The sequence below is a fragment of the Apteryx rowi genome, unplaced genomic scaffold, assembly GCF_003343035.1.
Source record: "Apteryx rowi isolate R43461 unplaced genomic scaffold, aptRow1 scaffold_541, whole genome shotgun sequence".
NCBI classification, from domain to species: Eukaryota; Metazoa; Chordata; class Aves; order Apterygiformes; family Apterygidae; genus Apteryx; species Apteryx rowi.
In genome coordinates this window covers 156,973-175,615 of record NW_020450807.1, presented here as the reverse complement: position 1 = coordinate 175,615, position 18,643 = coordinate 156,973, and the positions used below count along the sequence as shown (strand labels likewise).

Sequence of the window (18,643 nt, the reverse complement as noted above, 5' to 3'; positions counted from 1 at the left end):
CTGATGTAAGTAAAAGCTAAATACACCCTCTGGATCTTTCAAATTTTCTATGCTGTATATGTAAAGACAAGATATCAATGGCATGCATCTTCAGAATTAAAAATGCATTTCATGGGTTTGCCTTTATTCTGATGTTTGAACGCAATTCAGACTCTTTGCTCTCCCTTCCTTTTCCGTGGCTGGAGATTTCACCAATGTTCACATATCCAGCAGTTACTCCTAATTCTTGAAACCTCCACGCTGTACTATCACCTCCTGCTTACTTTTTCTTTATCCAGTATTGCTTCTCCTGAACAGAGACCATCAACCCTGATGAATTCTTGAGGCTTTTTGGGGTGGGCATACAGCCGCTGGGCACCCGACAGAGACCATGTCGTTGTACACAAGACCTTTGCCAGACATAAACCCAGTTCCTTATAAGTAAAAGGCTAGTACACTGGTCCATGGCTTGACTTTAATTTCAAGTTGTATATACAAAATTGAAGAGTATGTTATCTGTATCCATTTCTGCATTTTCTGTCAGTTCAGAGAACTCCATTTGAAGACACCAAGGTAAGGCAGAGGACACAAAATTTAAATTAAGGATGCAAACATATTTATGACTTTCAATGATTATACTTAGTTGGAGGCATTTGAAAGATGCTTTTTGTTCAGGACTTTGTCAGAATCAGCTGCAAGTATTAATGTAAATAAAAATCTCCAAATGCCACACAAGGTAGATATTCACATAAAATCGAGTCCTGCTCAGTGCACACTTTTCTTAATGTTGTTCAATTCAGTGTTGGTTTCACAGTAACAAACACAAATTGTCCTCATTTCTATATCATGTCTATGGAGTCATGGGCAGCAACAACAGATGCAGACTCAGTCTGTCACTCCAGAAGGAATACAAATGTGCTTAAAGCTGCTTCATTTATGAAGCGAACATGGAACTGTTACCTGCTTGGAGAGAAAAAGGGAAATCGTAATTCTGCTGATTATTTTTCCTCTCTTCATTACTGAACAGTACAGCTTTTAAAAAGACAAAGACTTTTTTTTCTTAGAATTTTGGAAATAAATATATTTAGTATCACTTGCACAGACATTCCTTTATTCAGAAACAAAAATTATTATTATAAGACCCCCTTTCAATTTCACGCCACTTCCCAACCCTGGTCTGAAATACGCTTGCCTGCAGAAGCCCACTGATGTCATCTAGCTGATGGTGAGGAGACTATACTCATGCGGTTTTACCGAACTGTTACATTTGTGCATTTTTGGTACCTGGCAAACTTTGGCAATAAACTTCCTTTTACAGTCATTTGGACAAGCCAGCAACAAATTCAGTTTATGTCTTTTTGAGAGTGAAACTGCTTGTCCAACACAGTGATGATTTCCTCCTTAGTGAGCAGATGCCTTGTCAGTTAGAATAAAGTATTTGGGAGACTGATAATGGCCAAAACAATCACCATGAACACTTTGAAAGACACCTGAAAGTGATCCCTGAAGGATAAACTGTAAAACCTAGACCTCCTGTTATACTCTTACATTTTCTCTTCTGGCTCCTGAGATAAAAGGAAGCATCCAGCACTGCCTTAATTTTCCAGATGTTCATCAAAGATTCCCTAGATTAAATACAGCATTACTCCTGTTGCAAGAAGTCCCTTGCCAGGCAAGCGCACCCTTCTGTACAGACTCACTGAAAATGAGAAAGCTCACTCACATTAGCGGCTCACTCACATATGCAAAAGCAAGAAAGATGAATCTGATAAGGCTGTGAACGCTGTAAACTGTGCTGAATAAACAACAATTAACAGAAGGTCAGCTCATCCTTTTGTAAATATTGCGGTCCTGTGGGAAGCTTTCTACTTGGCCTGTTCTCCTACACTCACCTGTTATTTTTAGAATCTTTTTTTTTAGGTCACACTGCTTTGAAACAGCTATAGGACAACAGCTGAAGAATTCTCAGTATTGACTGTCACACCAAAAAGGAGAAGCAATAGTTGTCCTTCATTTTGGAATATTTCACTTTGTCACATTCAGGTTAAAATTACAATGCCTAAATTCATGACACAGGATTAATTACATTAGTAGCTAAAGATCTTAGGTGCAATCTAAGTCTACTGATAGCAAGTTTTATTTCCTTTTTCCCCAAATGGACTCCAAATCACTTTACTTTTCAGCAGACAAAAGTTATGAAGCCAATGGTAGGACTCTCAAGCATAAGAACTTACCAGTACATGAAACAGTAACAGTGTTGAGGGAGAAAAAGCAACAGCTACACTTGTAGATGGTCTTTTTCTTTTTGCTGCAACATACTGAAATAAAAAAATAGGTACTTTATTACTATGATGCTAACATTTCAAGGAAATAGAACAGAATATTTTAGCAGTTAGTTACAATAAAAACATATAAAGCATTCCTCATATAAAGCAATGTTTTGTATTTCCTTTGAAGCTAGAAGGATGATGCATGTTCAGTTTCATAGGTTTTAAAGCTAAAGCAGGATGAGTTATTTGCAGTCTTCCTTTTTATGAATTGCACATGAAGAAGACGTATTTTATGAATGTATTATTCTAGAAAGTTTGAACACAGGAAATTTCAGCCCATACATCCAAAATTGCTAGTTCACAACCTAGTCTATTCCTGTCTTCAACAGTGGGTGACATGAGACACTTCACACAAAAATATGACAAGCCTATAGTATAAGGTTTGTATCTCTGCCATGTGCATTAGACCTTCCCCGATCCCTCATAGTTAAAAATTGATCAAAGACCCTGAAAAATTAGATGAAATATTACTCCCAAAACATTTTAGCATGAGCTGTTCTTAGAATATTCCTAAGTCCTTTTCTGAATTTTGCAAACTTCTTGGTCTAATTCATGTCCTAATGCAACGTTGAATGTCTTCAACTATTATTTCTGAGGTGTATTTGATCAACTGAGTTATACAGAATTATTTCTGCTTAAAATCAGACAAAACAACATTTAAATATAAAGAAAGCAGTGAATCATTTTAGGATGACTTTATGAAGTTACTAGGGTTTGAATGTATTCTCATCAACTTTCCGTGAATATTAAAATAAACTGGAAAGAATAGATCCTTATATTTACAGGTCCAGGGAAATGTCAAAAAGGGAAAGAACCTCAAAAATGTTCATGTAAAACAAATTTAAAAGGACTTGGGAGCACAGCCAAGAGGCTTATTTCTGTTTATTCATGTAAAATTAACCCAGCTTTGTACCACATGGCAAATGACAAAATTCACTTCTTTTTGTTGCTTCCCCTATAGGCCTCAGCAATCCTGGGTTGGCTTCTTTTCTCTGCTATAAGATAGTCCTTTGAAACTACTGCTTATCAGCACTACTCCTTTCACTGATTTGTGGAAGTGAGGACAGATAAGGGAAGGGTAATGTCCCCTTAATAAAACACTGTATATGGAAATCTCCTCCACACCAACTCTTATATTTAGAATAGGAGCTTCTTTAAGGGACAAGCTGTAAGCATATATTCTGTCTCTATGGCAAAATCCTGCATAATGTATTTGGGTTTTTTTTGTGTTTGTCTTTTTGAGAGCATGAGAGTGAGACTTTCAGAAAGCAACTCTCAAAGATGAACTTACATTTGTATATATGTGTGTAAAGTGAAACAAAATACCTTATCTCATTTTCCTCTTGACAGTCATTACACTGTGTAGTTTCATCACTTTCTGCTCTGGATTTGGGATGTGTTTTCTAGGAAGAAAATGAACTAAATATAAATATTCTGAAGCTTTCTTTTTAAAACTCCAAAAACAACTGGTGCATATTTCATTTTTTCCCCAAAATTTCATTATCAAAATCACCTTGCAAAATATAGGCCAAATCCAGCCTTCTAGTACATGTATCTTGCTGGTAGATTTTACAGTTAAAGCCTTTGCACTGTAGACAAAGCCAAAATGGGGAAAAGCAACAGAATCTGCTTCTCAAGATATGATAGGAGACCTGGGAAATTAGGATAATCCTGTGTTTTTAGTTTCCAGTTGGGAATCATATAGCTAGCATACTGATAGGACAGGATTTACAGTTTGGTGGTGGAATTCAAGAGTACGATACTAGAGATTCACATTTACATGTCACACAGTTCAGTGAAGATCAAAAGAGGTGTCTGTTGTTTCCAAATGTCCAACTGTTCTGTTCTCCCTGCCTCCACAGGTATGAAATTTAATATGTATCACTATGTAAACAATTAAATGTAATATTTCTTACCTTCCAGTATATGGCTCCCAAAATAAAGCCAGTAAGAAGAGACAGCAGTGATGTCAGTGCTATGCTGATCCCTTGCAGGCTGGAGCTCCTAATGAAGCCAAGTGCTTCTTCTGTAATTACAGATGTTCTTGTTAGTGAAGACAGATTTATGGCAGAAAACTGTTTTCAGGCAACACTATTAGCAAGAGCATGTTCATACACCACCTACATAAGAGCATCTTAAATAGCAGAACACATACTTCAAAGTGCTGTATACATGAGGTGCATTTCATGACAAAATCTCATGGGAACTTTTTGGGGGCTTTTGCACTACAAGGATGTTCTTCCCATTTCTGAATGAACTGTGTTGCATAGTGTCAATACTAATTCTTTGTCATCTGTAGATCATTTTCACTTTCGCTCTCTTCAGTGTGTTGGATTTATCAATTTTGAAAGGTCTTACTGTGTAAAAAAAAGTAATTCTTCGGAAGAGTATATACCTGTCACTTCTACATAGCCACTTCATGGATTTGTTTAAGATCCATAAGGCACGTACTACTGATTTTAAACAGCCACTTTGCCTTGACACTCAGGCTAGTGAACCACCTACACAAGGCCCCTCAAGAGAGGTTAATTTAACAAAATAAGCCTGACTCCACTTCTAATGTCTGCCTGGAAAGGTCCTGCTGACTTCAGTGAGATCAAACCCTTGTAAACTGAAGTCTGGCTGTGTGTTATTTTGTTGCTATCATTTCTTGATAGCTTTTTACATTTTATACAGAAGGGCCCAAATCCTACCCTTTTATGTACACAAGCTATTCCATTCCCCTCACAGGGAGCTGTATGCATGCTGAGAGTAAAATCTGGCCTTCCAGCTATTTAATCAAGGGAAGGATGTGAAAAATCCCATGGAGTCACCCTAGGATCCACCTTCTGAAATGCAAAGTGAGCCACAGGAAACTGCTAGTATAGGCACTATCCACTGAGTTTCAGTTCATTTCGAGATTTGGTGACTGCAGCTCAAATAGTGGGTGTATTGCCAGATTACAGGAAAAAACCCTCAAACTATAAGCATCGGAAAAATGTAAGTGATTGGATACAGAATAAGAAAATGGACTCTGACAGCACTGGAAACTGTTGTGCAAGTGACTCACGCAAAGAGGAAACAACAAAGCATGTATGGTATGATAAACTGGGTCAATCAATGTATATATAGTATATTATTAAAAAGCCACTAAGAAAACACTTCCATGTAAAGAAGAACTTTCTCATTCTTAACTAGCAACTCATTTTTATCTCTGAGATTATCTGGTTGTCATGCTATCAGTTTACACACAAAAGTTCTTTTTATCTCCAAAATTAAGCTGTGTTTCTAGAGTCAGTGCGGGCAGAACTAACCGCCCCCCCCCCCCCGAAACTCTGTATTTTAAATAATATACTGCTTACAAGTTCTAGATTCTGACCATAGTGGCTTGAATTTTACTTGCATCCGGCACACTTGTCAGATTACAAGGAGACGTCGGTCAAGCAGAACAGATGCTAGTTTACCGTGAAAGAAACCTGATTGTCTACTGAGTAGGGGAAGACAACAGACAAAGTTTTACAGAGGAGAACATAAACTGAATAGAGGCTATTGATTAGTCTGTTTTTGTCTGCTCTGACATTAAAACCAAGAGCAGAAATTAACTGGAGGGGCATATGCTTTAATGAACTGCCTGTCTGAGATTAGGCATAGGGAAGGTTTGTTTGCAGAACTGAACTTCAAGAAATCTGGGCCAAACCAAAGTGAAGCAGAACCAGCCTGAACATCTTAAACAAAAAGTGCCTATCATTACTGTATCTGAATCATATTTGCAGCGTATTCTCAGAAGAAAATTTCTATATTGCTCGCTTGCAGTCAAGAAAAATGCAACTGTTTTGCCTTAATCACATTGGTCATGTTTCCCAATGTGAGCCTGCTCAGTTATACAACTGAATTATGTAAGTCCTCTAAACTATAAGGATGGTCATTTTTTTCTGGATTCTGCCCTGTAAACTTCAGGAATAAAGGAAAAGTGGAAAAATAAAAAAGAAAAACTCTTCAGGTCACATAGGCCATAAAAATCATTTGATAACGTGTTATGGTACAGTGAGCAACCTCAGAAACCCTCAGTCTACTCTGCAGTGCCATACAGCATGTAATGGCAAGCATTTTTACGTGAAATTCCAGAAAAATGTTATGCAAAGCATTCAGAGGGATCAGTGAAAGTCAGGAACCCTCATTTTTACAATTTCTAACAAACTAAAGAGTCTCAGACAACTGAAGAGCTCCCTTTACAATGAGGTATCTAAAAAAATTTGATTTCTGCTATCTTCAACTGTAGATGCTTTCTTTAGCATCTATGGAAATCTGAAAGGAAAACACAATTATTTTTCCATTTCAGGACCTGGAAACCAGGGACAGAACCTAAATACAGTCAAAAAATGAAAAAACCCCACCACCCAAAGTTACCTTAGAAAGCAAATGACAATAGATTTTTTTTTTATAATCTGATTGCATTTGGGTTAATTTGAAAGCCATTTTGAAAGAAAAACACCAATTCAAAACTACCTTAAAAAGCAAACGACAACATATTATTTAGTTTCAAGTCCAGAACTAAGTGTCTTGAAAGATCTGGAGAGAATTAAATGAGTCATGGCAAGTTTTATCATGCGCCTTTTATTTATGGTAACATCTAAAACAGAACAGGTTGGAGAATTTTCCGTCTGGAGAACCTCCCAGGGATCTGTGTCCTACTGAAGAAAAGGGAATTAAGAAAAGCAAGCCGGTTTATTTATTCCATAGGGACTCTGTCCTATACTGCAAACTTTAGAGCTCCACACAGTTTCCCTCTCCCAACAGTGGTAAAGGCAGAGTAGAAGGACTAGGAGGAACTAGATATATTGGTAAGTTTGTGAACTTCTTGGGCAACGCCACAGGAACTGCTGGCTTTGCAGTTAACGTTATTCATTTGAAATAGACGCTATCTTATGGTGCTAAAGGGGAGAGAAGCAGAAAAAGCCAGCACAAAGCTCTCATTTTGCATCTTATGGAAGAATTCCCTTTGGAAGTGAGTTCATCTGCAGTAGATTTATGTATAACCTTCATGGACATTGGGATGTTAAACTGGGAATACAATATATTTACACTGAAAGCCTCTCAGCTACACAATGAAGTTATTGAGCTGATCTCCATCTTTAGCCATGTGTGTAGGTTTAGCAAGCAATTATGATTCAAATCACTGGCTAGATTTTATTGCCATATACGTCTCAAAGGAATTTTCACTTTTCCTCACTCAGCTCCAGTACAATTACCACAAGATTTTATCTATACAAATGCAGAACAGCTCTCACCTGTTCGTTAGTGTTTTCAATTAACTATAAAGGTGGAACAAAGGCACAGAATGCAACACCAATTGGATTAAGCCATGGCTTAATATTTTCAAATTGTTGTGCAATTATGGAATTAAACTAAGGTGTTCTTTGCTTAATTATAAAAGTCAACGTTCTTCCTAAAATACTTATAGAGATCTCTGTTTATAGAACATACACATTCTTGCACTGTTCAGTACTGAAGAATAAAGCCACATTATTATGAGGAAATTACAGACAGAAATGGAGAAAGCAACACTGAACTTTCTATGAAAATATAAATACTACTGCACTAAAGTGAGTGAGAAGTGTTAGTAATAGCTAGTATTTTTAAGTTTTAAGCAGGGCAACATGAGATTCATTCATTAGGAAGAAAAAGACTACCATTTATTCAGTTTGGTTCAACTACAGAAAGAAGAGATCATCACGACTCAACGCCTCTCATCCTGACACTTGTTCTTTACATAGGAACCATCTCATTTGAATTCTCTAGACGAGACAAAGCGTAAAGATTCCAGAGAAGTATCAACAGGACTTGGACCTAAACAGTTACTTGGAATTTAAATTGGACTAGACTGATGCAGCACAGAGAAGGAAAAAAAAAAAAAAATAGACTAAAGAAATTAGGAGGGTTGGTGGAGAAATAATTATATGGGGGCAAAGTTGGAGTGGGAACATGCCACAGATCTACAATCAGTATTAAAAGGATGAAAACAGCACTACTGCCCCCCCAAAGAAAGAAAGAAAGAAAAAGAAAGAAAGAAAAAAAGAAAGAAAGAAAGAACGAGATCAGTTGTTCAATTTTACATGTAGTTTGGGAAAGATTTTTGATGTAGATTTGGTCAGAGTTCTGCTCTACTATAGTAATTCAGTTTTATCACTGAGTAATAATGATGCACTGAAGTCATGAGATATGGCTGTTGAAATAAATGTAGCTTCAAAAGGAAAAAATTTTAATATAGCTGATTTATATGATATACAATTCCTATGATAGCTATTATTTCACAAATGATTTTATTAGATGATACACCTCAGGTTTTACTGAGTGCAATTTAGCATTAAGAGCAGTTCAAATCATCTGACTCTACAGAGACTTTATTAATGAATTCAATATTTATTATGCATCTGGAAGAATACAGCTGTAAACAGTGAATGCTTCTAAACAGTCTAGAAACCATTAATTTTACATAGCTTATTTTAAAACTGCTTGCTAGCTTATTTTAAAACTGCTTACTAGTAAAGATGGTCATATTTTTTAAATAAAATTATTCCAGTAGTTTGTGTGTTGAGATGCTTTTTTCTGATTTTCAGGTTTCCCCTCTTTTCCAAATGTTTTCCTTTTGAAATTTGAATGTAGTGGTGCCGTTCTGAGATCAGTACCAAAGCAGGCACATAGGGTCCCCCTATGCTGAGGACTCTTCATGCAGAAAGCAATAAGGATTATTCATTGTTGTTCCTTCACAAGAAGGCACAGATTAACACCAAAAGAATACTTTTTCATCAATAAAGACAAGGTAAACCTGCAACCAGTACTGAAGACCATTCTCAGGGAGTAAGAGAGAAATGCCAATAAAGATATCACATGTCCCATCCCCCAAAATTCCAACTAAGCTAGTAAAATGTAACCAGTCAGCATCCAATGTCCAAGTTAATGCATTTTAAGCTGATTATGAGTTCAAACTGTCCCCAGCCCCAGACATTCAGTCCTCATGTCATTTCTACATAAGGCTGTTAATTGGTATCCAATTTTCCAATAAATTGCTTAAGAGAATGATAATCAGTTAAAACACACCTGTACAGCATATGGTCAGCCAAGCAATTTCTTTGACTTACTGCATTATTTTAATTAGGCTTTTTTCCTAATTGATTATCAGTTGTAGTTAAAAGACAAGATTAATAAAGCTGCTTCTATCCTCCCATTCCCAGTGCACTGGCACAGGTGCCATTTTAGAGGTTGGAGCCCTTGCCTCCGCTGCACTGCCTGGCATCCCTCCCAGTTACCATACTGGGTCAAACTCCTTTCATCTGAACTCCTGTAATCTAGCTATCTCTTTCTTTTTGCTCCTTGATCCATTCCCTTAGCTTCAGGCTGCACTTGAATATTCTTCCTCTAGTAGCTGCAGTAAAAAATATCGCATGTTCAAACCTGAGAGAGACAGGCACACACGCACTCTTTAGTCCCCTCCTGGTGCCTCATAATTGGCTGTGGGCTCATCAGGTTATTCGCAGCCAATTCTGTGACCTCTTGGCTAGGAATTTATGCTAGTGAGATTCGTCTTTTCCAGAGAGGCAGGCTGACAGCCAGGAGTCGAAGATGGATTTCATTCCAGACTTATACTCGGAGGATTTTGACTTAAAACCTCTTAATTAGAAAGCAGTCAGGAAGGGGCTTCAAATCTGACAATGGTTGTGAGAAAGCTAACAGGGAGGGTGCATGGTGGTAGAAACCCAGAGAATAACTAGTGGATATCAGGTATCACATCATACTTTCCCATGGGAAGGAGCAGAAGAAGAAACCTCTTGTCTCACTGTCAGGAGCCTCTGCCACGCCCTTATGTCAGGTACAACAGCCTGTCTCTGTGCCTATGCTTTCTTAAGCAGAAGGAGTACCAACCACACACTTAAATACCACACATTTAGGTAATAAGGATGTTTGTGAAGTGAAGGGAGGAAATGGGAAAAAAAAAGTACATTGTCATCCTGATGCATCTGGGAAAATGGAACAAGGGAAACAGTGTTATAAGCTTTAAGCGCCATTTGGGAATCACTAAGGGAAAGCCACTTCTTTAACTCACAAGGAAAGTTCCAGGGAATATTTGCCTACAAGACCCAGATACTTTGTTATTTCTCTTCAATCAGATTCCTATATCCCTTCTGACCTCATGACAGGTAACACTGTGGCTCTAATAGCAAGAACTCCAGGCTGTCTTATTTGTCAGTGGTCAGTCATGTAATACACTGATCAAGAGAGATGAGAAACATGGAGATGGCCAAGCCAAAGAGAAGATTATAGCCTGCCAAAAGGGTAGTAACTACGTCCTTGACCTCAACTGAAAACACACCGACTGTGGAGCTAGCCCTACTGCTACTACAGCAAGCGACAGTCTTCAAGTTTGGAGTCAAGCTTGGGATCAAGACTAGTCTCAAAATACAATGTACAGACAACCTATCCACCCATGTGAGTATTCTGGGCCCAGCTCAGGACAGCTATAGTGTTAGTTTGCAATGGCTTCCCTTAGGAGAGTTAAAATGAGTGTCTGGGATAGCCAAGTTCGCTGAGATTACTGGGGAGACCTCATGACGGCAGTGAGGCAGAATGAAGTGATTTGATTTGCAGAGAGCCATTATACCATTGTAAATATACGGCATCTCTAAATTTTGATTAGATGAGTTCACTACATTTTGGTATAACAGCTGAGAAACACAAGGTATACCATAAGGCATAAGTAACTTCCCATTAATTTGCACAATTAAGACATTCTTTTCCTCTTAGCTCTCATAATAATCAGCTACCAGAACAAAATGGAGACATATATATTAATTCAACGACTTGTACTTACTGTTACTGCTAGTGTTACTGCCAATGCTGTCATTCCTAAGGGAGCTGGCAGCAACAGGAGGAAACAAAAATGTTTTTGTGACAGCGACTCTGGAATCTAAATAGAAAATGAGTGTGTCAGCATTATGTAACTTAAAATACAGTTCCCTCTATATAAGATGCTGGGCTATAGGGCTATCCTGATCTGGCTACTGGGCTGCTTTAAAAGAGGATTAAGCCAAATTCAAAAAAGGCAATCTGATTAATAGACAGATGTGTCACACACTGAGCTGCTACTGAATACCTATTCCGGAAGAGCAATTACTTTACACAAGTTCTTAGGTTATGGCATCGATCTGCTTCTAGTTATTACTGGTGCAACTGCAACTGAATACGTTGTCCTAATTAAAACAGCTAGTAGTTGTCCCTAGAAAGAGTAAAAGAAAGCACAAAACCTCCATTCACTAGAAGGATAAGAATGAACCACAGGAGCCTGACCTGAGCTTGTTAAATTTTTAAAATCAAGTAAACATTATCCTTTTCAGGAGAAGTGGGACAAATGCAGAGGTGACCTGACACTGCTTCAATTTACAACTTGTCCTAGTTCCTTACCCTTTAGGTAGTGCAATCTTAGGCTCCTTTACTGCCTTATAAAAATTAAATAAACCATCAACAGAAGATCAGATGAAGAACAAGAGCAATGTAAAAAGACAATCCAGGATATATTTGGGATGAAAAGAAACAGAGCAGAGTATTGTGAAGTTATTTTGGATTATATTAAGGAATGATGTCACTAGGAATGATGGTACTAGTTTTACTGTCAGATAAAACTCTACTTAGAAAAGAAATAAAAGTTTTGGTGTTGTTTGTCATTTTAACTGGCAATAAAAAGGAGATATAGCATCCTTAGCATCTCTGAAATCAAAGGAAAATCATCCATTTATATCTACTTGGTCTCTTCACAAAAACAATAGCCATCTTACCATTCTCTGGTGTTTCTACTGTTGAAGGCAGAATGCAGTCATTCTGGTCCAATGTGTCTGCAAACTCCTTATAGACCTCAATGGTACTATTAAAGTGACTAAAAAAATCCTCAGGAATGAAGCGACCTTCTTTATAAAGATGACCATTTTCTTTTATAAAATCCTAGGGTAAAATATAGAATTCAACTTGAAAGAAGATCAAGAGATGTGCTCATTTCAGCATATCAACAGATGATAAAAATATCCAAAGATGACACAAATAAGTTCAAAATTTTAACCTGCAGAAGACCAACTTTACTGCATACAATCTTAATAAAACACATAAACACTCTGAGCTGAGGATTTTGAAATAACTTTGCAAATAAAAATGAGTTATTAATCCATCATTGTAAAACTGCCACAGAAATACACAGCTAAGAAATGAAATGTGGTCTCCCATCTTATGCTGAAAATGAAGAGATTTTGATATTTTATTTCCCTAATTAAAAAAATTGCCTTGATTTCATATTATTTTGTAATGTTATCCATGATCCTTTTGATTTGAACACAGGAACACAATACAATCAGCACTATTATCATAAGAGTACAGGGAACAGAATACAATAGCTAGGATATAGTACTACAGAGAAGTGGGCTGAGATCCCTGATAATGTACCTAAAAATAAGAGCAGGGCTATAAACAAGGAAGCCCAATCAATCACTGTGAGGTCTAATGGATAGTATGTTATGCCAAACTAAACAAAAAGATTGAGGTCCATGTTAAGATCATTGATAGTTTTTTTCTGTTTCCTTTTTACCTGACTGTGACTTTCATAATAGCTGTTTCTTATGCCAGCTGTTCAGATTTGGCCTGACATTAGTTTTTACTCCTAGTAAGGAAGACTTTGGTAAGCACATGGGTTAAAAGTGTACCAAGAAAAACTTCCTGGGGTTTGGTTCCAAAATTATTTTCTTTTTAATGTTGCAAGTAGTAGATCTAAGTTCATTCTTCTATGAGGACAAACATAGATAGTTGTTCCTCTGAATTACAGTATATTTGCTTCTTTCTTCATTCTCTGTCTTAAAAATTAAACCCCTCTTTTGCAACGACAACCCAGCGAGTGTCAGTGCCTTGTCTCATCAGGACAAGAATAAAGAAAAAACAAATAAACTGAAGATTGGACAGGATTCATTTTGAAATGGAAAGCTAGGGAATACCTCATTAAAGAATCATATCTCAGCAATATAATGTTAATATATGCCAAGGTTGCTGGCTTATGCCACACCAAATGACGTTGGATCTTTCTGTACATTTATTTCATTCTGCAAGTAAAAAGGGAACAATTAAACCAGCTCTTTAAACAACCTAGAACTGACTGAGCAAAAAAAAAAAAGTATATGGAGGATGAAATCTTAGCCCTATAGAACATGGTGGATTTTTTTCTTTTTTTTCAGTGGGACAAAACCTTCAGCTACAGAACTGGTATTTAATTACTGAGAGATTGGTTAGAGCTGGGTAAGGGATTGGAAAGATAATTTTTTCCATCATATTTTCACCCAAGAGAATCAGACCTCTCTAAAGTGAGATTTCCGGAATCCTTCCAGCTGCTGTTGGCATTAGGAAACACAAGGAACTGGGGTGAATGACATCCTCTAGCGTATGCTGTGTCTTCACATATAAAAGTTCATTAAACCATGGTGAAGTTTTCTGAAGCTCACACATGGTGATACATATTAAGGTATATTAATAACTTCAACCACATCATATTTAAATTTACATTAGGATCACTAGCAAGATTACTAACTTAAGCTGGATGCACAAGGAAGATTTCTGTCTGTTTGAAACAGGACAGACAATGAATGATTAAGGATGACAGTTACATTTTTGACTACTGAAATCACTCTATACAGGTCACTGTATGTACTGTAAATCCTTGTAAGCTATTTTCCTTTAAAACAGGAGATAAATAGTAGCTAACATCATCACAGTGTATTCAGTGCATCTCTAAACAAAGTAGGATTTCAAATGCAAGGACAGAAATGAAGAACAGCTGTAATGAAGCCTTGGACATTTTTAGATTAATACCGACTGCTACGCTAGAGAAAGTTCAAAAACAAATATCCAGCATAAAAGTAGAAACTCTGTATTAGGAAATTACCTTATTTTTATCAAAAGCTAGACATGCCATAAGATCATTAATTATCCTTGTGAGATTATTGATGATTGAATAGTTGCTTAAAACATCAGACATATCTGAAATATCTGAAAATTTCTGGAGAAGATTATGTAGACTCCTTGAAAATTCAGGCACCATCAAATGCAACCAACAGTGATTAGGCTGTCAGGGGATAAAAATAAAAGAAAGGTAGATTAAATATCACACTTATGCAAAACCTGGTTAAGCAACTCAATGTGCAAAAGTAGACTAGACTGTTCTTTCAAATTTGGATTACCTTGAATTTGTCTAAATTAAAATTCATCCTCTCTAGTGTGGCCAACTTTCTCTTCAGTCCTTTTGGTATAATCTCTGTTCTCTCTGATACTGACATATTTATGTTTGTCTGTTAAACACCACCCCTTCACTAAACTGTTAATGAATGTTAAGCATCAATCTGTTGAGCATTTGAGCCTTGGGATATACCACTATAAACACTCTTCCATGCTTTCATTAACTTTGTTGGTTTGTTTGTTTTTAAATAACTAGTGCTTTAACAATTGTTCTCTAGATTTTCTTTAAACCACTCTCAATTTTCATTTTATTATTACCTTATATAACTCAATTAACTCAAAAGATCCTTGATTTAAATCTGTTCTGAAAAATGATTCTGTAAATGTATTGCTGTGGAAATCCATGTGTGCTTTTATCCATCTCGGAGCAAGTTAGTTTGGTTAACTCTTCGGTATTTTCACTAAATGCCATTTCTGAACATAGTCTCTAGGTCTAAAAGTTCTTCTTTTCCTGATTTTTCCCTGATAAAAGGATTCTACACACCATGTCATGTTATCTGCTACATCTGTGCCATTGGAATAGTGTTCAAGTCCTTTCATTGACACCTGTACAACTATACTGCACTTAAAGTTTGCACAGCTGTTCATGGGATTGAAACCTGGTCATTCATTTTGCTGCCTTAAGTCATTAATTTCTTTTAATTAGATTTACATAACAGTAGTCATGTAAATAAAAAGGCCACCAAACCCCACTCTCCCCAGAAAAACTTAACTCATTATGGTAAGCACCACAGGTAGTGTGTTAGTCATTTTTTATATACCATTCTAACATGCACATGGAAATCCCTTCCCAATAAATACTGCATTTTTAACAGTAAATGCTATGGGAAAAATGAAAGAGCAAGTGAAGATCAGTATTGTAATAGCATATTAAGTGAAACATTAGAATTTGTTCCAAATATGAAGCTATTTTTTCAACTGTTTTCAACTGTCCTGGGATCATTAAAATCTCACACCTTTCAAGATCTTGGCTCAGCAACCCCTGAGGAAGATGCACCCTCAGTGTTTCACAGCATTTAGAATAACAGCATCCATGGAATCCATCAACTTCATTCCACAGAACACCGGAAATATTTGGATTGTATCCACTTATTGACTTAATCTCATTTTACTCAATTTATGCAATAAATTCTTTATTCAAAAAATTTATTCTCTACTATCTGTATCATCACCTGGGGATGAATTAGTTTCTCAGTGACACAGTCATTGTTCTGCCCTGATGTGTAAATGTCTTTGATGAAGAAGAAACATTCACACTTCCCAAAACTATTTGGCTTCCAGTATTAGAGAACTTAATGTAAATACATTGTTTAGCTCCACCTTAACTTTCACTTTTGTGTATAACCCTCTCACACACCCACTAACAAATGGAAATTTAGTATCACCTCCTTCACTAACTATTTCAACAACAACTTAAAAAAGAATAAAACCAAATGTGAAATGGATGACATTTGGCTTGATTCTCTGCTCCCTTTTTTTTCCTCAGGCACAACAACAGGAGGGGAGACGCAGAAGCAAATATATCAGGGAAAGCTTATTGAAACGTACTCCATTCTAGCAACACGTGCTGTACCATGTTGCATTGCCCTGACAAGGCAGACAGTGAATCTTCTGCTTTGGTGTAAGAACGCCAACACAGAGCCTCAGTGCTTCTCTGAATTGCAAGCCTGGAAATCCTTTTTCTCCGAGGTTTTGAGGGTGTGCATTCTACTATGACACAGATGATTAGCAAAAGCTTGCTGCTCTGCCTAGTGTGCAATAGGAGCATTTGGTGATTCCAGCAGGGATTCTGTTTTGCTGCTCCTGCGATTTAGCATGTGTGTGGGAGTCTCCTCTGACCGAACTGTTCTGACCTACAAAGCTGATCATATTAGCTTTAAGTTTCCTTTTCAGCAATGTCAAGCTGTGCACTTTCTTGCTTTCTCGATACCTACCAAACATAGGGATGAAATTATGTTAAAACTGGCAAATGTGATATTGTTTGCCAAGCAGAAATGAAAGTTCACCTCTGCTCTGTGCAAATTTTTGTGCAAGTTTTGACTGAGATTTACATCCTCAGGTGCTTACAAACCTGACTTCCCTGTCTTTCCAGGTAATCCTCATTTAACCTTTTCTTTCTATGTCTATCTAAAAGTTTACAGTTTATCTCCCCATTACAGTGCAGCCCATGCTGCTGTCATCTGTGCCTTTTAATCTGCAGGTTAACCTACACAGTTCACTCCAAATCTACTTTTAAAGCCACTCAGATGCCTCCAGCTAGTGCACAATGCAACAACCCTTCTGTTTAATGGATTGGGTCAGTCTGGTCCTGTTACACGCACTACACTGGCTTTCCATCTGCTTGGGATTCACTCTGCCTTCCTACCTTTAGTCGCCTAAGATTGAGCCTTGCTACCTTAGGTACATTTCCCACTTTATGCACACCCTGAAGATTGAAATCTCTTGAAAAAATCTGCAGAGCACTGTTTTGATCCTTTTAGAACTGAACAAAGGGCATTTGCCTTATGCAAAGCCACAAGTTTCTTAGCTTGTAGGGGGTTTTTTAGAACCCAGAGCAAAACCTATTTACTCAGCCAGCCTTTGCTGTGGTATACATAATGCAACCTGAAATCCCCAGAGAGGAATTTGGCAAAGTGAGATATGAATACTGCTGAATACTTCCTCCTGTGAAGGCATGTGGCCAAGAGCTACACCTTTCATCACCACTATTGAATGTGGTGTACAAGCAAAGCAAATTTGGAAATCCCTGCTCTCAGCTTCTCTTCTTCCTATTTAATTCTTGGCTGCCCATTGTAAATGTAAACTGGATCTAAGTTTCTGGATATGATGCAGCAAGATGACATGGCATTTAAACTATAGAAAACGAAACTACGCTGGAAGCCAAAACTGAACTGCGGAGCAAGGTAAGAGTTAAGTAGTGGGAATGATCATGAGTCCATTGCTCAGGCAGGCTCCCTGGCCTTCTTTATTTGAAGTGTAAACATTCCCCAAAAGAGCAGCAGAGACATCGGTCCTGACAAAGTCCTGCCCTCTCCTGCCAGCATGCCTCACTGATTGGGAAAGCTGAGGGAGCACGATTCAGGCTACAGCTGTACTCCATGGACGTGATTCTCCTTGTCAGAGAAATCAGAGGGATTCAAAATCACTGAATTTCAAAAAGCACTGTAGACAGGAGGCAAAGGCAGCCTGTTTTACTTTCTTTTTTCTGGATAATGGCTATTTTTAGAGATTTAAAATTTTCATTAGTTTTATTTATGTTATAGTACAGACTAGAGCACAGATCTAATACAGACTTCCACAGCATTGGTTCTCAGTTTGCCTGCCTAAGGAATCAAGTTTAAAATGGATTCTCTAACTTCCACTAAGTTTTAGTAAAAGCTTCTAGCTTCCAACAAAACTCAAAAGAACACTATTAGATTTGCCACAATACCTCGAAACCTCATATTTCAGTACCCTTCACTATCCCACAACTTCCTTTTCCTCTAGCAATCTTCTTACCTCATGTCCATTCAGGACTGACAGAATGTTGCTTCTGGCATGATTTTCCAATATCAAGGGGGGATATTGCTAGAATTGCTAGAATGTTGTAGGACAGGTTGTATTTTTATATGTATATTAATATAATTTTGATTTTCATAATGACAACTTTATACAGATACAAACACAACTTTTTTACATCTACTGGATGATTTCTAACTATTGACATGTGTACAATGATTCAGTTTATATTCTTAAGCCAGGCACAACATCATTCACTTGTATTGATAAGCCAGTACTTTTTCTTTCCTTTGATCAATGCCAGTATCGTATTCAGCATAATTTCTACTTTCACTTTTTTTCTTCTCTTTTCTTTTTGTTGCAGCATATACAACAACCAAGAAAGCATTGCAACACATCACTCTTAAAAACATTTAAAAAAAATTAAGGACAATTTCAAAGATATTTAGCAGAATAAGCAATAAGATAATATGAAGAAGTTTTTAATATAAATTGTTAGAAAATTTTAAAGAAAACATAAGACACTCATTTAAAAGCATGAC

At 37.1% G+C, this 18,643-nt stretch overlaps 1 protein-coding gene across 2 annotated transcripts in view; it reads right to left on the bottom strand.

Moving 5' to 3' along the window:
- Nucleotides 1–2,250: 2,250 nt before the first annotated feature.
- KITLG (KIT ligand) overlaps nt 2,251–18,643 on the bottom strand; it is a 51,559-nt gene continuing 35,166 nt past the window's right edge. Inside the window, exons 4-10 of one of the 2 annotated variants that reach the window (XM_026081308.1) lie at nt 14,254–14,433; nt 12,116–12,278; nt 11,151–11,250; nt 10,678–10,679; nt 4,226–4,335; nt 3,636–3,712; nt 2,251–2,297 (exon numbers count right to left, since the gene is read on the bottom strand). In XM_026081308.1, coding sequence (XP_025937093.1) covers nt 2,258–2,297; nt 3,636–3,712; nt 4,226–4,335; nt 10,678–10,679; nt 11,151–11,250; nt 12,116–12,278; nt 14,254–14,433 — 672 coding nt within the window. In that variant the 3' untranslated portion in view covers nt 2,251–2,257. The remainder of the gene's footprint in view (nt 2,298–3,635; nt 3,713–4,225; nt 4,336–10,677; nt 10,680–11,150; nt 11,251–12,115; nt 12,279–14,253; nt 14,434–18,643) is intronic. The other variant, XM_026081309.1, reaches the window with a different exon arrangement.